General features: G+C 55.9%; 2 protein-coding genes across 2 annotated transcripts; one reads left to right on the top strand and one right to left on the bottom strand.

Moving 5' to 3' along the window:
* The first annotated feature begins 375 nt into the window (after positions 1–375).
* Angptl6 (angiopoietin like 6) lies at positions 376–6,838 on the top strand. The gene is made up of 6 exons (XM_021652465.2): positions 376–527; positions 1,466–2,017; positions 3,999–4,176; positions 4,950–5,137; positions 5,216–5,486; positions 6,571–6,838. Exons 2-6 carry the CDS (start codon positions 1,472–1,474, stop codon positions 6,759–6,761), a joined length of 1,374 nt encoding a protein of 457 aa, XP_021508140.1. The 5' UTR covers positions 376–527; positions 1,466–1,471; the 3' UTR covers positions 6,762–6,838.
* Positions 6,410–12,126, bottom strand: Shfl (shiftless antiviral inhibitor of ribosomal frameshifting). The gene is made up of 8 exons (XM_021652466.2): positions 11,869–12,126; positions 11,343–11,466; positions 11,155–11,204; positions 9,573–9,611; positions 9,282–9,431; positions 7,701–7,804; positions 7,440–7,594; positions 6,410–7,101 (listed from the first exon to the last, which is right to left on the bottom strand). Exons 1-8 carry the CDS (start codon positions 11,887–11,889, stop codon positions 6,872–6,874), a joined length of 873 nt encoding a protein of 290 aa, XP_021508141.1. The 5' UTR covers positions 11,890–12,126; the 3' UTR covers positions 6,410–6,871.
* Between the last annotated feature and the right edge of the window lie 6,656 nt (positions 12,127–18,782).

Genomic DNA, 18,782 nt, shown 5'->3' with positions numbered 1-18,782 from the left:
AGTTGCCTTGGTCATGGTGTCTCTTCACAGCAGTAGGGCAGAAACTAAGCAGTTGAGTCACACCCCTGTCCTGGCTGCTAGGATTAAATGAGAAATAAGTTTTACCTCTTAAGGGTGTCCCCAACACCAGGCAGGTTGCTCACTGATACCCATCATTGTCATACTAGCATATCATGGTTGTTTGAGACTGGATCCCACAGGTCTCCCATGTTCCATGGTCCTCTGTGAGAAAGGAAGAAACTCATGGAGGTCAGTGGCCTCTCTTATCATGCTCTGGAGGCCTGGGCATGGGGATCTGGCTTTTCTGTCTGGTGTTCTCACACTGGAAATACTAAATATTTATGCTTGCTGTGCTTCCAGGCTCCATCCCAGGCTTGGGGGGATGGGTGGTTTCCAAGCCTTCTCTCAGCTTCTGTCCTTCCAGCCTCCTCTATTCAGACAGCACAGAGGCCCTCACAATCCTTCAGGTCTTCCTCAGATTTTGGTGGGCTTGCTGCAGACCTCACTGGAGTCAGCATCTGCGAGAGGTGAGAGTGGGGTAGAATCGGATACAGGTAGATGCTGTTTGTCTAGAGACTCCTGGTCTTGATTTGGGTGGGTGGGTAGGTGGATGGACCTCAGGCCTCTTGCTTACTCCAGGCTTTGACATGTGCTTGAAGGCAGCCACATGTGCCAAAGAGAAGACCTGCCCAGTTCTTGGGAGCTCCTGCCTGGTGAGGGGCTGCTGTCGCTACTGCGCTCTGCCTCTACCTCAGAAACTTCCATGGTTCCTGATGGCGCAGAGCAGAACCTCAAGTGCTTTCCTGTCTTCCTGCTCCCTCCCTCCCTCTTCCCTGCCATGCCACCCTCCCAGGCCCCCTTGCTGTTTATTCTCTTCAGCACGTCTGAAATGAGATTTAACCCCAGGACCTTTGCACCCACGCCTCTTTCTGAGCTAGTGGTGCAAATATGAGATCCTGAACGCCTGGGAGTGGTGGCAGGTTAGCTTGTGAGCTCTGCAGGGCAGGAATATTAACCTGGCTGAAGACACTGTGAAACGTGGCACGGCGGCACAACATTGGCCATCTAGGGATGGACCAGCCTGGGCTACATAGCGACACCAAGTCTTAACTAGAAATGAGTGGCCCAGCATGAGTGAGGTCTAGGGTTTTACACACACACGCAATTTTCCCCTGAGGAGGAAGCCACTAAAGTTCTGAGGGGAGAGAGATGACCGCGTGTGGCTGAGAAGGGGTCTGGAACCGGGGTTGGATGGGGATTTTGAGTGTAAACAGTTGCAGCTTGCTGGATCGGCTGTGATGAAAGGAGAATCTGCGCCGCCAGCTCCAGCTAGCTCAGCTCAGAGCACTGCTGTGGGAGGTGAGGCCGGAGGATTAAGACTTCCCCATCCTCCTTGGCTACCTGGGAGCTTTGAAACAGTGGTCTGGGCTAAAATAGACAGTAACCTCCTCCCTCTCCGCTGCAGGTGGCCATGGGGACTGCCAGGCTGCTCACACTGCAGCTGCTGCTCCTGCTAGGCACTCAGCGGCCCCTTGGAGGTGCTGCGCGATGCCGCGTCACGCTGGTACTGTCCCCGCAGAAGGCGGCCGGCGCCGTCTGCAGGAGCTCGGAAGCCGCCCAGGACGGCGAACTGGACGCGCTGCGCATGCGCGTGGGCCGCCACGAAGAGCTGCTGCTCGCGCTGCAAAGGCGCGCGGCGGAGGGAGGCGCGCTCGCGGACGAGGTGCGCGCGCTGCGCGAGCACAGCCGCGACCTGAACACGCGTCTGGGCCAGCTGCGCGCGCAACTGCAGCAGGACTCGGGGGCGGAGCCTGGCCCGGGGGCGGAGCCTGCAGCCGCCCTCGGCCTCCTGGCGGAGCGCGTGCTGGACGCCGCGGCCGGAGCGCGCCAGACGACGGCGCGCCTGCAGCAGGTGGACGCGCAGCTCCGCGAGCATGCGCAGCTCATGGGACAGCACAGCAGCCTCCTCGGCCGCCTGCAGCGCGCGTGCGCCGGCCCGGACCGGGGCCAGCAGCAGGTACTACGGCTCGGCAGTCACAGTTCCTAAATCCGAAACTGTGCCTGCGGCGCCACCCACTGCTCTTCCGGGTGAACGGCTCATCCGTTGCACGAAAATATTCATAGACGCCTAGACTCACACGGACTGTCACCGTACACAAGGGCTGCATATTCTTTTTTTAAAAAAATATTTATTTTACTCTTAATGTGTGTGGGTGTTTTGCCTGCATGCATGCACGTCTGTGCATCACGTATGTGAGCAGTCTCCAGGGAAGCCCGAACTGGCGTTACAGATTGTGGTGAGCCACCATGTGGGTACTGGGAATTGAAGCTGGGTCCTTTTGAAGAGCAGCCAGTGCTCTTAACTGCCGAGCCAGCGCTCCAGCCCCTAAGACAATGTGTTCTTGTAACTACACGAGGTTTCTGAATGTTGGACTGACTTTTGAGACAGGGTTTCTCTGTGTAGCCACGGTTGTCCTTGAACTCACTTTGTAGACCAGGCTGGTCTTGAACTCACAGAGAGCCATCTGTCTCTGCCTCCTCTAACCCTGAGTGCTGGGATTAAAGGTGTGCACCACCACCGCCATCATTATTATTATTAATTTATTTTACATACTAATCGAAGTTTCCCCTGCCTTCTCTCTTCCCAGTCCTACCCTCTCACCTCACCTTCCCCGACATCCTCCATGGGAGGCTTCCCATGGCTGTCAACCTGGCTTGACAGATCTAGTTGTAGTAGGACCAGGTGCACTTCCCCTATTGTGGATAGGCAAGGCAGTCCGGTTAGGGGAGGGGATCCAAGGCCGGCAACAGAGTCACATACCGCTCCTGCTGTTAGCAGCCCCCCATGAAAACTGAGCTGCATTGCTGTTACGTAAGCCCAGAGGGCCTAGGTCCATCCCAAGTCCGCTCTCTGTTTGGTGGCTCAGTCTCTGTGGGTTCCTATGGGCCCAGGTTCATTGGTTCTGTATGTTTCCTTGTGCCTCTCCCCCACTCCCTGACAGGGTTTCCCTGTGTAACAACAGGCCTGGCTGTCCTGGGCTTCCTTTGTAGACCAGGCCGGCCTCCCTGAGTGCTGGGATCAAAGGTGTGCACCGCGGCACCCGGCAGTTTTTGTTTGTTTGTTTGCTTGCCTGCTTGCTTGTTTTAATTGAGACTGTGTCTCCTGTGGCCCAGGCTGGCTTCTAGCTCCTTGTGTAGCCGAGGATAACCTTGATCCTCATGTTCTGCCTCCTAGGTGCTGGACAGACAGACATGGGACAACAGGCCTAGCTTGGGCTGTTTCTTTTTCATTCCTGTTGGTTTTGGGGTCCCCGGGGCCCTCCAGTGTGAGGTGACAGCTCTACTGCTGAACCGTATCTCCAGGGTTGGCCCTGGATTTTGGATTAGCGATGGTTCTGTAGATTCCCCTACCTCATCCAAGGTCCATGAGTCTGGCCCAGCACATAGCTGCAGTGAAGCGGTGGCCACCAGCACGGTGGGTGGGAATCGGCCCAGCTTTCTGAGCTCAACGGCACAGAGTACCCACATGCGCGCAGCAGGCAGAGGCAGGAGGGCTAGCCAGTTGGAGGGAGACCGTTTCGCAAACGAAAAATCAACACAAACCAAGTTACGCAAGGGATGGGTGACAGCTCAGTGTGGAAGAGCTTGCTACGCAAGAGTGAGGGCCTGAGCTCTAACCCCCAGCACCTCGAAAGCCTGGGCCTGCCTGCCTGTGGCAGGCAGACAGGTTGACTGCGGCCTGCTGGCTGCCAGGCTAACTCAAGTGCAGTAAGACACCCTGTCTCAGGAGCAGGGAGCCTGGTAGAGCAGGAAACCCAACCCCTCTTTGCCCTCCTTGCTTGTGTTAGGATGGGTGGTAAAGAGGAGACATCGCCCTGCCTGCTTTGCTGTTTATCCGTTGGGAGGTTTGATCCACCACCTCTTTCACTGCGCCCCCGCCCCCGGCCGGGGATGCCAGGCCTCCTGCCGAGGGCTGAGTGTAATTATGTCTGCCCCAGGTCCTGCCATTGCCCCTGGTGCCTTTGGTTCCTCTGAGTCTAGTGGGCAGTGCCAGCAACACCAGCAGGAGGCTGGACCAAACTTCAGAGCGGCAGCCAGACCAGAGCTTGAGACAGCAGGGGCCTCCATCTTCTCCCCTGCCCACAGGGCAATTTGCTGTCTCCACCAGGCCGGTGGGTAAGTCAAGGTGGGCCTGATGGGAGGTGTGTGAGAGAGATGAGGACGCCGGGGCTCCAGTGCCATGTGGGTAGATGAAAATAGCAGAGTGAGGATTGGGCTCACAGTGTGAGGACTAGGGGACAGGGTGCCCTTACTCTGGTAAGGGGCTAAGAAGAAGGACTCTTAGCTGGTGTGGAGAACAGGCTGGAGATGTGCTTCCCTGGGAGAGCACCACAGTTTGCAGTTGTCTCCCAGAGTGTGAAAATAGGAAGAGAAAACAAGCATATGGGTAATTAATTAATTAATTAATTTTTTTTTTTTTTTGAGACAGGGTTTTTCTGTGTAGCCTTGGCTGCCCAAACTAGCGTTGCTGTAGACCAGGCTGGTCTTGAACTCACAAAGATCCACCTGCCTCTACCTCCAGAGTGCTGGGATTACAGGTGTGCTGGATTGCCAGGTGTATGCCGCTGTCCTGGCTTTTTGAGACAGGGTTTCTCTGTGTAGCCCTGGCTGTCCTGAAACTTGCTCTATAGACCAGGCTGTAAACGGGTGCACCATCACTGGAGTACTCTTATTTTGATGAGGGCATGAGAGATTAGGACTGCTACTCTGGTGAGCGGTTGGCTCACAGGACCATGCTTGTTGAGAGAAGAGAGACTGGTGAGAAAATGGCCCTTCCTCAGGTGATGACAGAAAAGACAGAAGAGGACTTTGGTTTGGGTGAGGCGACTGCTGAGAACCGGGATCTGACGCCCGAGGGATTGCTTGGCTCAGTGTGAACCTTGCCGCAGGCCCGTGGAGGGATTGTGCGGAGGCTCACGGGGCGGGCCACCGGCAGAGTGGAGTGTACGAGCTGCGGCTGGGCCGGCGCGTGGTCTCCGTGTGGTGCGAACAGCAGCGGGAGGGCGGAGGCTGGACCGTCATCCAGAGGCGGCAGGATGGCTCTGTCAATTTCTTCACCAACTGGCAGCACTACAAGGTGGGTGCTGGTGGCAGGAGTGAGGGAGATCGCCCTGGGCGGGGAGGGTACCCCATCCCGTTCCTCCTGCCCTTCCAGGTGGGCTTTGGCCGGCCAGACGGGGAATACTGGCTGGGCTTGGAGGCCGTGCATCAGGTGACCAGCCGTGGGGACCACGAGCTGCTGATTCTGCTGGAGGACTGGGGGGGACGCGGGGCACGTGCCCACTATGACAGCTTCTCCTTGGAACCCGAGAGTGACCACTACCGTCTGCGGCTTGGCCAGTACCATGGTGATGCTGGAGATTCTCTCTCCTGGCACAATGACAAACCTTTCAGCACTGTGGATAGGGACCGGGACTCCTATTCTGGTAAGGAGAGCTTTCATTCTGGTGGGAGGGCAGGGAGGTGGGACTGCTTTTCTGATTAGAGTGGGGAGCAGTAAAGCCAAGTTTTCCCTTCTGGGAGGCCAGACATGGCTCAGCAACGAAGAGCACATACTGTTCTTCCTGGGTTCGGTTCTCAGCACCCGCACTGGGTAGCTCCCAGCAGTGTAACTCTAGCACTAGGAGATATGATACCTCTAGCCCCTGTGGGCACCTACACTAGAATAAATGTTTCCTTTGTGGTGGTACAGGGCTGCAGCCTCAGCTCCAGGAGATGGAGGCCTGAGGGGCAGGAATTCCAGGTCATCCTTGGGATGGCAAGTTCAAGGTCAGCCTGGGCTACAGGATACCCTGTCTCAGAAACTCCCATAAGGCTGAGTACCTCAGAGTAAGGAGGCGTCTAGGCTAACCAGAGAACAAGGAGCTTTTATCCAGATGGGGGGCAGGGAGCCCAGAGTCCTCTGATGACTAAAAGACCCAGGCAGCCTGTGCTGTGTGCAGGGCTGAAAGTGAAAGCTAAGATTCCTTTAAGGGAGGGACAGAGCTGGATCACCCTGCCATGTAAGCATACCCCACCACTGAGCTATAAACCGAGTCTGTTTGTTCATTTTTGGGATAGGATCTCACTATGGAGTGCAGGCTGGTCCGAGACTACAAACCTCTTGCCTCGGCCTCCCACACACTGAGATTACAGGTTTGTGCCAGCACGCCTGGAATAAACCTTCTAAAAAGGAAACAGAAGAGGCCCACCCCGTCCCCCCACCAACACCCCTACACACACACACACACACACACACACACACACGGAATGAATGATAGATTATTACTTTGCAGAAGGTATGGGAAAGATCTGCCTCTTATTTTGGCGAGGTGATAGGGAATTAAGGCTATGACTCTGAAGAAGAAAGTGAGAAGCCAGAGTCTTTTATTTTGGTGACGAGATGGAGGATCAGGGCTTCTAGTCAGTGAGACAGGGAAGGTTGAGGGATGCCTGCAACAGCTTTGCACAAAGAAGTGCTGGTAGAGACTTTTATTTTGGTGCAAACACAAATTCTTTCTCTCCCCTCAGGTAACTGCGCCCTGTACCATCGTGGGGGCTGGTGGTACCATGCCTGTGCCCACTCCAACCTCAATGGTGTATGGTATCATGGAGGTCATTACCGGAGCCGCTACCAGGATGGGGTCTACTGGGCTGAGTTCCGCGGTGGGGCGTACTCTCTGAAGAAGGCTGTGATGATGACCCGGCTTGTGCGGCTGTGACTGTCCCGTGAGCACCCCGAGGGCGCTCCTATCTCCTTGAGCTGGTATCTTAGAGCAACACGAGGCGTCCACACACAGTGTCTGTCGTCCCTGTGCGCGCCCGGGCAGGATCACTCTCGGGGCCCACCATCCCCCTCCTCTTCCTCCTCTTCCTCCTCTTCCTCCTTCAGGTCCTCCAGGATGAGATGGTCCAGGTCATCCAGGAGGCCGCCCTGGCTGAGGCACGTGGCCACCGTGGAGCCGCTGCTAATGTGGGGGTTGCTGGGATGCAGCACTTTGGGGAGGTGGTTCTGCTTACGGCTCTTGGGGTGGGCACAGGATGTCCCAGGCACATGGGGCTCTAGGGGAAGGAGAGTTGCTGAGGTCCTGAGGGACTCTGGAGGTTAAGAGGGGAGGGGGGCTCTGCAGGGTGACTCACTGGAGCCAGATGACAGAGGTCAGAGGTCATAAAATGTACAGGTGTTGAAACTCTCTGGCGTCCAGGACAGACCCACAGTTAGTGGAGTCCATGGGCCTAACAGGTTGGACACTATATAGCTGGTGGAAACTCCGTGGGGGGGAGGGGGGAGCAGCCAGCTCTAGGGAACCTTGGAGGACTCATGGGATGAGGGAGCAGCCCATGACCCCTTGGGGTCAACGCCCAGGGGGTGCAGAACCGCGTGCACACCGGGGCCTCACCTCTCCGATTGTAGCAATCTGCAGCTGAGCAGGAGTGGGTGTGTGTGCTTCGCCGATCCAGGTCGCGGTCCCAGCGTGGGGGCAGGATCCGAGTGGGGTACACAGGGAAGCCGCACCCGTAGCAGGGTGATGGGGACCCCATCTGTGCCCAGCCCCTGGGGGCCAGCAGGGCTGTGAGGGGCTGAGGGGACAGCTGGGACAGGGCTGAGGGCGGGCTGGGGTGGGACAGGGCTGAGGGTAGGAGGGGGTCTGGGCCCTCACCGGAAGTTGTGGCGACACTTTGGGCAGTGGAACTCTGCCAGACCCCACATCTTGTCGTTTGGCACTGGTTCATAACGCTTCCTACATTTTCGACACCGTGACACCTGAGAAGATTGGGAGGGGGACCCAAAGCTGTCAGGGCTCAGTCAGCGTCTCTCGTGGTCTCGGAAGACTAGCTTCTGACTCCCGATCCTCCTGCCTCCACCTCTGATGCTGGGCTGAACTGCTGGAAACTCCATGGGAGGAGGAAGGGAGAAGCCAGCTCTAGGGACCCATGGAGGATTCACTGGAGGAGGAGCCTGCATCACTGAGCCTGGTGTGTGGGCTTCAGGAGTGCTAGGCTGACTCTGTACCAGTGCAGCCTCAGCTTTATCAGAAGCACGCTCATAATCAAGAGGTTAGGAAGCCAAGCCAGGCACGGCAGTGTATGCCTTTAATCCTAGCACTCTGGCAGGCGGATCTCTGAGTTCCAGGCCAGCCAGGACTACATAGAGAGGCCCTGTCTAAAGTAAAAAAAAAAAAAAAAAAAAAAAAGAAAAGAAAAGAAAAGAGGTTAGAAAGCCAGATTGGGGTTTGATTTGTGCCATAGCTGTCAAAGCCAAGGGTTTGACTTCTCAAGCGCAAGGGTGAATGACTTCAGTTGGATATAGAAGTTGGGCTTGCCTGCCATGCGTGAAGCCCCTGGTTACGAGCCCAACCCCACATGAACCAGGTGTGGAGGCAGGAGGATGAGGAGTTCAAGGTCATCCTCAGCTACAAAGTAGGTCCGAGACCAGCCTGGGCTACATGAGACCCTCTCAAAAGAACAAGACATAACCCCAGCACTGGGGAGGCAGGGGTGGGCAGATCTCTGTGTGTTTGAGGCCAGCCTCGTCTACAGAGTGAGTTCCAGGACAGCCAGGGCTACACAGAGAAACCCTGTTTTGAAAAACCAAAAACCAAAACCAAAACCTCAAACCAAAAGCTACAACAACAACAAAAACCTCAAAATACCCCAAACCAAACCAAATCAAGGGACCAGGGAGAAGCCTCAAAGGTTAAGAGCGCTTGTTATTTCTGCAGAGAATCCAGTGTCAATTCCCAGCACCCACGTGGCGCTGTGGTGCGCAGACATACATACAAGCAAAGATACTAATGTGCACAAGAACAAGGAAACCTAAAGAACTAAAAACTAAACACAGAGGGTAGAGAGATGGCTCAGAGGGTAAAGTGCCTGCTGTGCACAAGTCCCGGGTTCAAAGCCATAGCAGCCACTGAACTGCAAGGCATGGCTAAATGCGCCTGTAGCCACGGTGCTGCCGAGGCTGAGACGAGGCTTGCGGGGCCATGCTGGCAGATCCAACCCCTTGGCTGAACTGATGACCCCCAGGGGTTCAGTGGAATCCCTGTCTCAAAACCTACGGCTGAGGGCAACTGAGAAACACACCCACCACCAAACTGCACACACACACACATACAGGCATGCACACACGCTCACACGTACTTGCACACAGAATTGATAACCTTCGGCCAGACATAATTTCTGGACATGGAGGTCAGGAATGGGGGTAGGAGGGACTCAAGCAAGGTGTGGGATATCACCTCCTTCCTCTGGGGCACACGGCGCCACCACACGTGGTCACAGGAGGAGCAGGCAAACTGTCGGTCCACGGCAGGGATGAGGTCGTCTTGGGCTCTTTGGAACATTCGAAGATTGGCTTCCGTCAGGGGCAACAGAGAGGTGGCCACTGCCTGCAAGGTGGGTGAGCGCCGACGGCAAGGTCACTGCTGTCGTTAGAACCCACAGCCAAGCTCCTCGCTCTAGCCCCTCGGATGGGTATCCACCCTGCGTCTCCTCCCAGCCACACCGTCCCGCCCCAACCACCAACGCACCTGGATGTCTCGGTCTTGCTTCATGTCCTCAGGGGGGTCCTGAGGGGAGACAGGGAAGGGGAGGGCAGAAACCGGAAAGGCCCTGGGGTGCTACACCAGTGTTTAGAGTGTTTAGAGAGGGTTAGCCCCTGCCTGGGGCTCCTGGGCTGGAGACAGGACCCTGGGTCTCTACAGGTCCCGCAGAGATGGAACGCTATTGCCTGTGTTGACGGCTCCCCAGTTAGCCACTGGGGATGGTGGCACAAGCCTGTCATTCAAGCTACCCAGAAGGGCGAGGCGGGAGGATTACAAGTAAATAGAAAGCTGGGGCCACGGCTCCGCATCAGAGCCCTTTCCTGCAAGGTATGAAGTCCTGAGTTCAAGCCCCTGTACCGTAAAAACAGACAAACGTGCAGTGTCCCAAACAGGCTTGAGAAGTGAACACATCTGCTAGTCTCATGTCCCAATTGGGCCAGAATCTGACATCACTGGATCTCGGCCCACAGAACCCAGAGCCCCGGGTGAGTCTCCATCCGCGCAGGCCACACCCATGACGCCTGGCCACTCTGTGTGTACATGTGTGTCTCCCTGTGTACATGTATACATGGGCAGTACCCATGGAGGCCAGAGGAGGGTGTCAGAGCCCCCGGAACTGAAGTGGTTGTGAGCTGTCCCAAGGGGTGCTGGGAATCCATCTGGGGTCCTCTGTGAGAGCAGCAAGTGCTCTTAACGGCTGAGCCATCTCCCCGCCCCTGGCCGTGTGGCTTTAAAGTGCTCTGGGCTTTGGGGGCTATTCTACTGCTCCCCGCTGGTCAAGCCCCTCTCTCTGTGTGGCTCCTCACAGAGCCCAGGCTTCACCCCGAGGGGCTTGAGTTTGAATCCCGGAAGTCGGCTGCTGCTCTCTGGCGATTGCCGTGACCCTGGGCTGTGTTTCTGTGTAACTGGGTTGCTCCCTGCGACCACGATGAGGGGTACCATGGGTACATGAACCACGGCCTGGAGGTCTGCCCACAGGCACTCTCCATGAAGGCTACTTCCTGCTAGTGCTATTTTATCACTTTGCTTATGGACCTAAACCTAAAGAATGGTATTTGGTGGACCCTTTCCGGTGCCCAGCACGGTGCTGCATGCCTGGATTCCCAGCACTTGGGAAGCAGAGGCAAGTGGATCTCTGAGTTCAAAGCCAGCCTGGCCTGTGTAGGGAGTTCCAGGACAGTCCTGGGCTGCAGAGCGAGACCCTGTCTCAAACAAAACAAAACTTTAGTATGTCTTTCAAGCAAGTTGAGCACACAGGGTACCAGCTACAGAAGCTGATTGGTTCATCCCTTCTCCTCCAATCAGTCCTCTTTCCTCCCCAGCTCAGCACCAGCCTTTCTCCTAGTGCAAAGGACAGTTCCCTTGAGTCTTTTCGACATCCGGGACCTCCGTATCCCACCGTCCTGTCTCCCCCATTTGAGGTAATCAGAACCTAGTGAGCGCCTGCCGTTCGCAGGCTGCTCGGGAAGGGGAAGGAACCCAGATGGCGAGGTGGCACTTTGTTCCTTCTGCCCAAGGGAAAGGGGATTCTCCCCCTTCCTCTGAGGACGGAGGGAGGATGGGTTACCTGAGCGTCCAAATCGTTGCTCAGTTCCTGTCCGTCTTTCTGCTTGACACCTGGTGGGAGAACACGGGAGGGGCTCTTGAAGTGTGTGTAGGAGTTCCAGGCGGTGGAGCGCCTCACGTCAAGGGGGAGCCAGGGTCGCTGAAGCGATTAGGCCACACCCACCCACCGTCTCCCCAAGGCTGACTCACCATACACGATAGACCGCCCTACTCCGGTGTGGTCGCTGCCAAACTTCCTCATGAGAGCCCCTGCCTTCTTGGGGGACACTTTCCCATGAAACTTCTCCCGGAGGCGCCTGACGCTCTTCTCCAACTGGGACAGAGGGAGGGATGAAGTCTGGTGTGTGTGTGTGGGCGACCGGGGGCAGCGCCCGCACCTTCATCCTCCTGAGCTTGACCCTGGCTCCTGAGCCTCCGCATCCCCATCCCCCCCTCCTCCCTTTAAGCCATTTCCTGGAAAAATCCAAAGTTCTCCAGGCTCTGGGGGAGGGCGGAGACTGCAGCTCGCCCCAGCCTCCCGGCTGCGAAGGTGAGGTCTGGCGGGGCGCGCGGCGGGGGGGGGGGGGGTGATGCAGGCCAGGCTCCCCTCGGTCCTCCTGACCCCTGGCCCCGCAGCCCCGCTGTGCCCGGGGATGGAGGAGGGAGGCGGCCCGGGCAGGGGCGGCCCCGGGAGCGGTCTCGGCGCGGCCTGTCGCCGGCGACGCGGCCGTCCTACCTCCACGCCGTCCTGAGCCATGGTGCTGGCGGGGGCACACCTGGCCGCGCCTGGGTCCGGGCCCGCTCGGGCTGGGTGGCGCCGGCGCGGCTCCGCCTCCCCGGGGCCCCTCTTTCGGTTTCGTTTCTGCGCAAAGCCGGGGACCCCCGCGGGGACCCCGCCCTGGTCGTGCGGCCCGGCGTCTGCCCCCCGCGCGCGCCCCGCGGTGCTCCCGGGCGGTGCTCCCGGGCCTCGGCGCGCGCCTCGCCGCGTCCTGCGCAGCAGCGCGGCCTCTGCAGTCGGTCACATGTCCCCACGCTGCGCGGGGTCCGCGTCTTCACGTCCCCCGTGGGGGCGGGGCCGCACCGCGCACCCGCGGGTCCCGGTGCTCCCGCGCCGCTCCTCCCCCGGGGAACCCGAAGCGTCCCAGGCCCTCCGGGGCGCTTTGCTCCGCTCAGAGGCTCCAGTCCCTGCGGCATCTCTACCTAGAGCTCCCTCCCAGCCTCAGTTTCCTCCTCTGTAAAATGGGCACGAAAAGCCGGGCGTGGTGACACACACTTGTCACCCCGGCATCTGGAAGGTGGCGGCAGGAGGATCAGTTCAGGGTTGTCTAGGTCTACGTGGGACTCTATTTAAGAAAAGAAAAAGAAAAAAAAAGTTGGGGGAATACCCTAGGTCAAAATGAAAGAACTTTTCCGGGCAAGCTTTACGGACAGGCCTGGGCTTTTCCCGCGTTCAGGCCCCTTCCTCCTGATGACCCTCTTCCTTGCCCCTTTTTGCGCTGGGACTGACTGGGTCTCATTGTGATCCGGGAGCACAGAAACCTCAGCGGGGTGGTTTCTCCTGGCGCCAAGCAGGGTGGACGCCACAGGTGCGGAGAATGGTGGCTTCGCGGCGAACCAGAAACCCTCACCACAGGGGCGGAAACGGAAACTGATCTACCCTCCTGCCTCGGCCCCTTTCCAGGGCCCCGCAGATTCGATGGCCGCTCACCGCGGTAGAGGTTACCCTGGAACTTTCTATGTGGCTGAGGGTAACCTTGACCTCCCCATCCTCCTGCTTCCATCTTCTGAATGCTGGGCTCACAGCTGTGCACCCCGGACTCTCACTGGATAGCCCGGGCTGTTCTTCAACGTATGGTATGGTGTCCTTCAGCCTCGCTTTCCCTAGCACCGAGATTCCAGCTGTGAGCCTCCAGGCCTGGTTTTCCAGGGGAAATAATGGCACTTAGCACAATGCGGGACATAGAAATTGCATCAGTCAGTGGATGACTTTTGGAGCGTCATGCAGGTTGGAGGCAGAGTAAGAATATGAAGAAAAGCAGACTCCTGCTCCCTAACGCCCAAGTAGACTTCTGGCTCCTGGGAATCCACTTTGTGAATTTAACGGAGGGGTGAGAATCACGTGGACAGCATGTGTGAGGCCCTGGTTTCCCCCCCAGACCTGAAAGGAACGCCCTCACATGGACGGTCATCAATAAATTATACTGAAATACTATAGCTGTTGTGGAAAATGGGATAGAAGCTCCTCAGGAAATAGAATGAACGTAAGACCTGTCAGTCCGCTCCTGGGGACTATTCCTGTGGGATAGGAAGCCAGCATGCTAAAGAATGCCCCATGATTGCTCCTGTGTGCATTGTGGCACTGTCCACAGGAGCCAAGATACAGAACCAACCTACGTGTCTATTCATAGGTGAGTGGATAAGGAAAATGTGGTCTGTACACACCGTGGGATACTACGCACCCACAGAAAGAGGGAGCCTTAGTATTTGCTGTAATAAGGATGGTGCTAGAGGGCATTATGGCAAGGCACATAAGCCGTTAAACCTCACCCAGAGGAGACTAAGCACTTGATGGAGAAGCAGAGGCGTGCAGCAGCAGCAGCAGCAGCAGCAGCAGCAGCAGCAGCAGCAGCAGCAGCAGCAGCAGCGCAGTGCAGAGGTGGGAGGGTGGGGAAAAGCCACCGGTCAAAGGTTACAGTGTTACAGCTAGAATACAACAGTGAATTCCCTTGTGCTGACCTACCGCTCAGGAGTCGCCTGACTGCTTCAAAATAGCTGGAAGAGACCCGGGGGGGGGGGGGGGGTCACAGGAAGAAACATCCGTGTTTGCTTTGGTGAGCACGCGAATGCTCCATTTCTATCATGAGCCAGTCAGAACCTGGGTGGTGGTGCACACTTTTAATCCCAGCTCTCCTGAGGCAGGCACATCTCTGTGAGTTGGAGGCCAGCCTGGTTTACAGAAGGAGTTCCAGGATAGCCAGGACAACACAGAGAGACCCTGTCTTGAAAGACCAAAAAAATTAAAAATTAAAAAAGTAAGTAAGTAAATAAATAAATAAATAAACAATCCAGAGCCGGGCTGTCGCTCAGTTAGTGGAGCACTTGTGCCCACGTGTAGAACCCTGTCTTTAGTCTCTAGCACTGCAGAACCTGGTGGCGGGTGCCTGCAATCCCAACACCAGAGATAGAAGCAGGAGGATCAGTTCCAGGCTAGCCCTGGCTACATAGTGAATGGGAGGCCAGTCTGGGCTGTGTAGCAAAACCTTGTCTGTCTGTCTGTCTGTGAGGGCATTGTATGTTTGTGGGGGTGGGGGGGTGCATGGTGCATGTGTGGATGTCAGAGGACAGCTTGTGGAAGTTGGGTTTCTCCTTCCACATATGGGTCCTGGAGCTCGAACTCAGGTCTCCAGACTTGGCTGCAAGCACCTTTACTCACTGAGCCGTCTAAGGCCGGTGTGCCGGCTGCTAGTGAGCTGTGTCACCTGGCCTTTCCAGAGTACGCAGTAGGAGCCAGCAACAACTGTGTGGAAGCTAAATCACCTCACAACTCAGCCTTTCAGGCTGCCTGGCCTCACTCCCACCAATTCTGTAAGTTCAAAGCCTGTTAGTGGATCCTGCCTCTGAGGGGGAAGGGAGGAGCATGATTTGAGCCCCAGGCTGCTGGGTGGAGGAGCCAGGTCTTAGCACCCATATGATCACTCACAACCATCTGTACCAGTTACAAAAGAGGACCTGACGTCCAACAAAACTCACCAGGGCTGTGGTACACACCTGTAATTCCAGCACGCAGGAGACAGAGGGGGGTGGGTCTACAGAGCGAGTTCCAGGAGAGCCAGAGCGATCCCGAACAGTGAGATCTTGTTTCAAAAAGCCAAACCACCACAACAACAAAACCTACTGGCTGTCAAGATGGCTCAGTGGGTAAATGCGTTCACCAAGCCTGACAACCCAAGGTCTATCCGTCCCCAGAACCCTCACCGTGGAAGAAGAGAGAAAGAAAATAGCAAGTATGGCATTGTGACAACGATACTTGCAAGGTGAGGCGTAACTCAGCAGGCATCTGATTTGTGTTCCTCGGTGAAAAGAGCAGGTCTGGGACCCAGACATGTACCAGATTTCCTTTGGCAGCACACACATCTGTGGTTCGGCTTGTCAAGTCCTCATCATCGAATTTTTTTTTTTCCCCAGAATGCATCTCCAGGCAGAGATGGAGGAAGCTACCATCCACAGTTCAGGGCTGTGCTCAGGTGAATTTGGTGAATGTGGAAACTGCAGGCTGGGAATGGGCCCAGAGGAGAGAGCGCTTGCCTAGCATGGAGCCTTGGGCCCCATCCCAGCACTGAACTGTCTGAGGAGAGACTTTAAAACCAGTCTGCTTGGTAAGAACATTTCATTCCCAGGAAGGAAGGAAGAGGAGATGAGAACTTGTGGGAACAATCCTTTTTAACTCTTTGGGGAACAGTGTGTGTGTGTTAATGGGCTGCTTTGCAACAGGTGAGGTGTTTGAACCAGGGTCTCTGACTTTTACATGTTGCCTTGGCAGAAGTATGGGCGTCAGAGAAAAGCTTGGGGGACTCCATTTTCTCCTCCTACCACATGGGGTTCAGGGATCAATCGTAGGTATTGTGTCACGTTTGGCAGCAGAGGGTTCTACCCGCCGAGCCCTCTTGCCAGCCTCTCGTGTGCTCTTCTCTTTCCCCATGTGGTGCCCCAGACTACCAGGGAATTCAGCCAGCAGAGAGGTCATCACCAGGTGGGCATCTGCTCTTTGACCTTGGATCAGAATCTACAAAATAAATAGATATGCAGCCTTTTAAACTCAGTCTCTGCCAGTGAGTTATCAGCAACAGGAAGCACATAAGGACACCTAGTATCAGAGAGTAAGAAAATTATGTATGTGTGCCCTACTTATTTTTTTTTTTCTTTAAGGGTTGAGTATAACCCAGGACCTCACAAGGCTACATAGGCACACTACAGCCATATCCCTAGCCCCTCCCTGGAGGATTCTAGGCAGGAGCTCTACCACTAAGCCATGCCCTGAACCCTCCATTTTAGAGGGAGAGGCCTTTGAGGTGCTGTGCTGACCTTTTTTTTTTTTTTTGAAGATTTTATTTATTTATTATGTATACAGCTTTATGCCTGCATATACACCTGAATGCCAGGAAGAGGGCACCAGATTTCATTATAGATGGTGGGAGCCACCATGTGGTTGCTGGGAATTGAACTTGTGACCCCTGGAAGAGCAAGCAGTGCTTTTAACCTCTGAGCCATCTCTCCAGCCCTGAGGTGGTGACCTTAAAGCAGAGTCCCACTGAGAATGGCTCAAGCTCTGCAATGGGATGAGAGTGGACCTGGCGGAGGGTCAGCGAGGGCAAAGGTTCTGTGGTTAAAATCAATATGGCTGTTGGAAGGACACAAAAGAGGCTTGGTAAGTCAAGACGGTGTCAGGCAGTGATGAGTGACAGGCAGGTCGTGAATGATATGATATGAAAACCGGGGCAGAATGGAATGTCTGTACTTGGGTTAAGGTTTGGCCCATCCTCGGAGACTTCTCCTCCCTCCCTGGTCTCAGGACCCAGTGTTTGAGTCCATCTGGCCTGGGTGGAGACGAAATACTTCAGATGGTCTGGTCAGTCGCTTTGGCTGAGGGAGCACCCATAGGAAGGTGGGCTTACCTTAAGCCGCTAGAAAGATGAGCGGGACAATTAGTCCTTTAGTGGGATACCGCTCTTTTCCTCCCCGATCCCAGTCCTTGTGCAGAAAGCTGTGGACAGCAGCCTCGCAGGGTCTCAAGTCTGCCCTCTTGTGGTGGCTTGGGTGAGAGCGGCTCTCTGGAGGGGCCTGGGAGGTGTCTGCTTGGTGGAGGCGAGGAAGTGTGTCGCGGGGTGTGGGGTGGTGAGCTTTGAGGTTTCAGAAGCCCGCGCAGGGTCCAGGGTTGCTTTCGCTCTGCCTGCTGCCGTGGAGAGGGTGTAAGGCTCTCGGCGACCTCTCCAGCGCTGCGTCAGCCGCACGCTGCTGTACCGCCCGCCTTTGATCACGGGCTGAGCCCCTGAAGCTGTGAGCCGGTCCCAACCAAATGACTTTTTCTCATAAGAGTTGCCAAGGTCGTGGTGTGTTTTTACAGCAACCGAACAGCGACCAGGACATTTTTCTAAGTTATTCAGAAAAAAGTGTAACTCTTCTTCTATGGCTTTTCTTAACATGCTCTCCTGAATCTTGGGGTTTTCCCTCAACATTTTCTGCTTCCTTGCTCTTCCTTTACAGCCTCACTCCCACCTCGCGTTGACCAACAGTGGCATGGCCTTTTCCCCTCTCTCCACCCTCCCCCTCTGAGCTATGGCGGAGGCTGACAGCTGGCCCTCACTGGAGTTTTCTTTTTAAACCCCAACAACTGTCTTCGTGTCTCCACTTGAGTTCATTCTTAAATCCACTTATTATTAATGGGACTGACAACGCAAAGGTTATTTGTATCATTTGTATCATGGCAGCCACGGGTGGTCATGTATTCTGAGGATGTCTGAAGCTGCTCCAGCCGTGCCTTCTGTCCCGCATCTTCCATCCATTGGCCAAAGCCTGAGGCATAGCTCCTCGACCAAGAAAGGCGATGGGAGACTAGGCAAGGAGAGCCTGGCATCCCCTCCCCCACCTCGCCCAGCTGGTCTGCTGCTGTGACAATGAGGAGCTCAGCTTTGGGCCTGGGATGGTCACTCCCTCAGTAAGGGGCACCTGCAGTGCTGGGTCCCCACAACGCACATGAAGGCCAGGTAGGTGTGGCAGATGCCTGGACTGTTCACACACAGGAGGTGGCAGAGAGGAGCCCCTGGCCGTCAGGCTACACAGAACCAGCGAGCTCTGAGTTAAGTGAAAGGAGAGAGGAACCAACCTCTGGCCTCCAAAGGCACATGTGCTCCCCACTCCACAGATCCACACACATGTGAACACACATTCACTCAAGAAAATCGTCAGGGCGTGTACCCACTACAAGGTCTCTGGTCTCCCAGCTGCTAGCACCCATCACGGAGATTTGGGGGGATGTCCCCTTTTGCCTGTCCACTGATCTCTGTCGGATAACTGAGTCATAACACGCACACACACACACACACACACACACACGAACCATCTCCACAAGCATGAGAGCCCCTGGAGTTGTCCAGTGCCAACCCGTGCCTCCGCTTTAGGCAGAACTGACCCCAGACCTGTGGCTGACAGGCGCAATGCAGAGTTTCACGTTTGCACTGATTGTGCGTCATCACCCGAGCTGGGATGGCCTTTGTGGTGACTCGGCTGCTTTGGGTCATCCCTGCTCCACGTACATAACTCCTCAGCCAAACTCCTGTTAGTCACACGATGAATTGTTACTTTGGTCTGTCGTTGGCCCCCTTTCCAGAGTAAGGTGTGTGTGTGTGTGTGTGTGTGTGTGTGTGTATGTGTTTTGTGTCTCCACAGGGGAAGTCTCTCACAGTCCAATGAAAAAGGGTTACTTTCTGAGCTCACAGAAAAGCTCTCACGGCCAAGAAATGACCCAGCGTGTGACTGATGCTCATAAAGGTGAGTTGAGTGACCGAACAAAGCTGTGCTGTGCCTCGCGGCGTAGTTAACTAAACCACTGAAGCAGCAGCTGGAGGCCGGCCAGGTGCAGCCGCTGTCAGGAGC

The sequence above is a fragment of the Meriones unguiculatus genome, chromosome 1 (assembly GCF_030254825.1).
Source record: "Meriones unguiculatus strain TT.TT164.6M chromosome 1, Bangor_MerUng_6.1, whole genome shotgun sequence".
Lineage (NCBI taxonomy): Eukaryota > Metazoa > Chordata > Mammalia > Rodentia > Muridae > Meriones > Meriones unguiculatus.
This window is presented reverse-complemented; position numbering and strand designations above follow the sequence as displayed.